The following is a 4,052-nucleotide window of genomic DNA, read 5'->3' as shown; positions in this document are numbered from 1 at the left end:
TCTGTGGCAGTGGAGTTTATTTTTATACGTGTTCTCGCTGTGACATAACATCTTCACACCAGTTTTTGCTTTTTACACTATACTGGCACTGACACAAACATTAATATTAGCTTTAAAACAGTCAACAGAATGAACATTTTCCCAGTTTGCCGATGAAACTTGAAGCCCACTTTTTCGACATATTCCGTGTTACAGCACTTCAGAGATACATTTACACTGACGGCAGCAGTAAACATGGTCTTGTGGTTTTCATGTGGTGCGTCCTTGGCGACGCTACAGCAAGCAAATCCTACGAGAGCCCTGTGGAAACAGCAGTTTGTAGCGTCTGAAAGGCCTTTAGCAGATGTCAGACATGAGCCTCATAGAGCCAACAATGTCATGTGACCTTCACAATTCTTCCAGTAGAAAATACTGTGGCGTAAACACTCACATTTCAAGCTCAAGGCATTGATTTCTTTCTCTTTGCTGAGCTATTGCACTGAAAACACCCTGACCTTTGACCTTCCTGCAGAAGAGAGGTAAATCATTTCAAAACTAGCGCATCCAGCTCAGGTAATCCTGGCAATACAGTTGTCATCTGTGGTATCCAACGTGCTGCTGGTGCTGTGGATGGACATGAAGTACTGATCCTTTCTCATGAATCGGCTGATGATGCTAACCAGCACCTTCCTGTACTGCTGCCGTAGAAGACAGTACACAAATGGATCACTGGAGGCCTTGGCATAGAACAGACATTTGGTAGCAATGCCCCAGTAGCGGGGGATGTGCACAGACGGCAACAACTCCACCAACCTGCATGACAAAGACAAGAAGAAAAAGTTTACTCTGCTGGGCCTGTTGTAGCCCATTTGCAGTATGGAAAGCTATCGAAAAAACAAAACAAGGATCCTCTTTCTGTCATCCCGTCTGAGGTCTCTTTGATTTTTTTCTTCCTGTTAGAAGTATTTGGGGGTTTAAAGCTCCATACTGTCATGTGCTGTAGAAACTTTAAAGGCCCTTGTGATTTGTTATTTTGAACTATATAAATGAAACTGAATTAAAGTCCCCCTTAGGTCACTGATTTAATCCCCAAAAATTAATCTCTGTGTATCAAATTTATATATTCAGAAGTTTTTTTATTTATTTTTTCCCCCATGAAATTAATCCCCTCTTGCCATAAAAAGGCTTATAACTATGTGCTGTTGCTTCCTCTGGAGTGCATGGCTCTATGAAGTCCCTGCTTTCTCTTCATCCACCCATACTTTCCGGCTGCAGCTTAAACCCGTCAGCTCAGCTGCAGCTCCGCTCAGTGAGAAGTTGTAATAATGGAATCATCCAGTCACACAGGTCCAAGCTAGAAACACCAAAGTTTTTCATGTTTTTAAACTTCCAAAGTCTGAATTTGTGTGTTTGAGACTTTCATCAGTCCAATGCGGTTTGATGGCAAAAAGTCTCAGCCATGGTGTCTACAGCTTTTTTCACCCAAAATATGTCTTCCAGCATATAAAAAACAACATATGGATATTTTAAGTTTAAAAAAAAAACTTGATTTTCTCCCATATTTTACTGCCCAAAGTCAAAGAAATTCATGTTTGTGTTCTTTAACACAACCAATTAAATGCAAGAATAGTTTTTGCACCATTAGCACAACTTTGAAACTTCCTCAAGGTTGATCTTTTCGCTTATGTACTCTGAAAACACAGTATTTTTCCACTTAATTGAATGCATGACCTCACATGTACCACTGTGCACTGCCATATTTGCTATCTGACCAGTCAAATGATTTAATTGAATCCTACACATTTGCACCTGTTAACTCCTGAGTTAGAACAATCTTATGCAATTTACTGCAATATTCCTGCAAAAGACTGTGACCTCATTAAACCTTGTTATGATGATGCTGAGTTAGAGAAGTGATGACTCAAGTTGACAGCAGATTCGGAGATTTGTGCTGTTCTTGTATCTTTGTACTGAAAGAAACCACCACGGAAGTGATTTTAAAGTGCAGATTCAACAACAGTAGAAGTGTCATTGCACTTTGTCTTTGTTTTACTAATTTAATCGCCTACTGTATGACATTATGTCTGGTTTGTGTGGACATCCTGCCATTAAAATCCTGACAGAAAATGCACGGTCAGAATAAACTCATGATAAAATCATTATGTTACCTTGTAACTACATAAGGTGAAAAGCAGAGGATGAAGGAACCAATGAAGATGCAGATCTTTTTGGAGGCTCGCTGTCTTCTCTTCTTCTGTTGGGCCAGGCATCTTTCCTTCACACTGACAGAAGTATGCAAAGAGATTAATTCATGTGTGACATCAATTATGAATAAATCCTGCATAGTAACAATTTAGATAATTCCAGAACATGTTTGTGCATTATTTTTGACTCCAGAGTTTTCTCCAGCTGTGAAAACATCTCACACAGATACTCCACTATACTGTACCTGGGGTGAATATCCACCAGCAGAAGCAGAGTCTGCACGGTAATCACATCTATCCTCTTGCAGTGCGACCTGGCCACTCTCAGAACTTTCATGTAGGCGAAGCACAGCACCAGGAGGCATAGCGCGAAGCTGCTGCAGTGAAACAGCGCCGTGAACGTCGCATAGGCGGTCAGCTGCGACGCCTCCTCCGCGTCCAGGTGCACCGTGCACGACGCATAAGTGTGGCTGTATCCTCCCCAGTCCATCATGAGCTGGGTCAGGGAGAAAGTCAGAGAGTGCAGCCAGGAGTAAGCCACGATGAGTAAAGCGTCCCTGTAGCGCATCTTGCTGGAGTAACTGAGAGGAAACACCACCGCTATCCACCTGTCCATGCTGAGCGCAGCCATGCTCAACATGGCATTAGTGGTGATGAAAGTCTCCGAGAAGCTCACGGCGTTGCAGAACAAGTCTCCGAATGGTTTTGCGCTCTTGGCCACCCCGAGGAAAGTGGCTGGCATGTTGATGACGGTGAGGAGGATGTTGGAGAAGGAGAGGTTTAGGACGAAGATTCCTGGCACATGGGATCTCAACTCTGCGCTCTGGGTGAAACATAGCAGCACTGACATGTTGGTCAGCAACGACACCACAGAAATGACCACGATGGACACTTCCAGGAGGAACTCCGGTATGCTCATCTCTCGAGGCTCGGCTTTAGCAGCAGATTTGTAGAGGATGATGTGGAGAGTCCCTCATTCTCTCTGTTTTTGCCCCCCACCGGTTGTGATGGACGGTCATTGCCACATGCCAGACACGAGCAAGAAGAGAGAGAGAGAACTGTCCGGTGCTGAAATGCCCTGACGAACCCTGGTGTCAGAGCAAAGCTTTAAGTTGCTCAAAACATTCAGAATTATTATTAACTGTGTTCAGATTTTTTTTCCAGTAATTGCACTTGTTTAATCAGAAGTGAAAAAGCAAATGATGACTTATGGTTACCAAGTGGTCTCTGTGTGTTTACTCCCGGTCATGCGCACTATCCAGCGCCTCCTTCTCTCTCTCTGTTGCTGGAGATGCCGTGCGCCCTGCACGTGCAGCCGGTAGCTGGCTCATGTGACGCTTGAACAATATTCATGCGAGCAGGAGTTAATATGAGAGATGGAGTTGTCATGGATTTTTGCACACCCGTTTCCGTTTATATACCAAAGATGAGTTGTGTTATATTTCTTTATTTTTTGCATAGAGAACATGCGTAATAACTATGAAAATGTATTTGTTTGAGAAAATTGCTGAGAAAATTGTGGATTTTTTTTCATGGTGTATTTGCAGTTGTGTGTAAGGGAGATAGTATTAGTGTTCTGTCTTTGACAAGCAGCATCTATTGCCTTTCAAACACCCTCCAGAAGCACATAGCCACAGTTAAGTGGTGGCCACAGTGACAGATTTAGTACAACCCACCAAAAACATCAGGTGAAACACACACTACACACACACACAAACACACACATCCACAGATTCACTCATCGCCATAGCAACACCATATCTCCGGTGGCTTCATCACTCTTTGAACTTCATCTCACTTAGCTCTGATTTGTGTTGATCTCCCCTCAAATGCCTGTAAGAAACCATTTGCCAGAGCGTGTTCGTTTAA

At 43.1% G+C, this 4,052-nt stretch overlaps 1 protein-coding gene across 1 annotated transcript; it reads right to left on the bottom strand.

Annotated features, from left to right (window-relative positions):
* Positions 1-3,432, bottom strand: gpr78a (G protein-coupled receptor 78a). The gene is made up of 3 exons (XM_022211760.2): positions 2,429-3,432; positions 2,148-2,261; positions 1-792 (listed from the first exon to the last, which is right to left on the bottom strand). The coding sequence occupies exons 1-3, from the start codon at positions 3,100-3,102 to the stop codon at positions 549-551; spliced, it is 1,032 nt and encodes a 343-aa protein (XP_022067452.1). The 5' UTR covers positions 3,103-3,432; the 3' UTR covers positions 1-548.
* Positions 3,433-4,052: the final 620 nt, after the last annotated feature.

Source organism: Acanthochromis polyacanthus, chromosome 3, assembly GCF_021347895.1.
Source record: "Acanthochromis polyacanthus isolate Apoly-LR-REF ecotype Palm Island chromosome 3, KAUST_Apoly_ChrSc, whole genome shotgun sequence".
NCBI classification, from domain to species: domain Eukaryota; kingdom Metazoa; phylum Chordata; class Actinopteri; family Pomacentridae; genus Acanthochromis; species Acanthochromis polyacanthus.
Note: the sequence above shows the minus strand (reverse complement) of the source record. Positions and strands in the feature narration are given on the sequence as shown.

Excerpts from the sequence above, each read along its gene's own strand:
- gpr78a (XM_022211760.2), bottom strand. The coding sequence starts at position 3,102 with ATGAGCATACCGGAGTTCCTCCTGGAAGTGTCCATCGTGGTCATTTCT. Across the intron at positions 2,262-2,428 it reads CTGGTGGATATTCACCCCAG|TGTGAAGGAAAGATGCCTGG; the intron begins GTACAGTATAGT and ends TACTTCTGTCAG. Across the intron at positions 793-2,147 it reads TCACCTTATGTAGTTACAAG|GTTGGTGGAGTTGTTGCCGT; the intron begins GTAACATAATGA and ends TTTGTCATGCAG.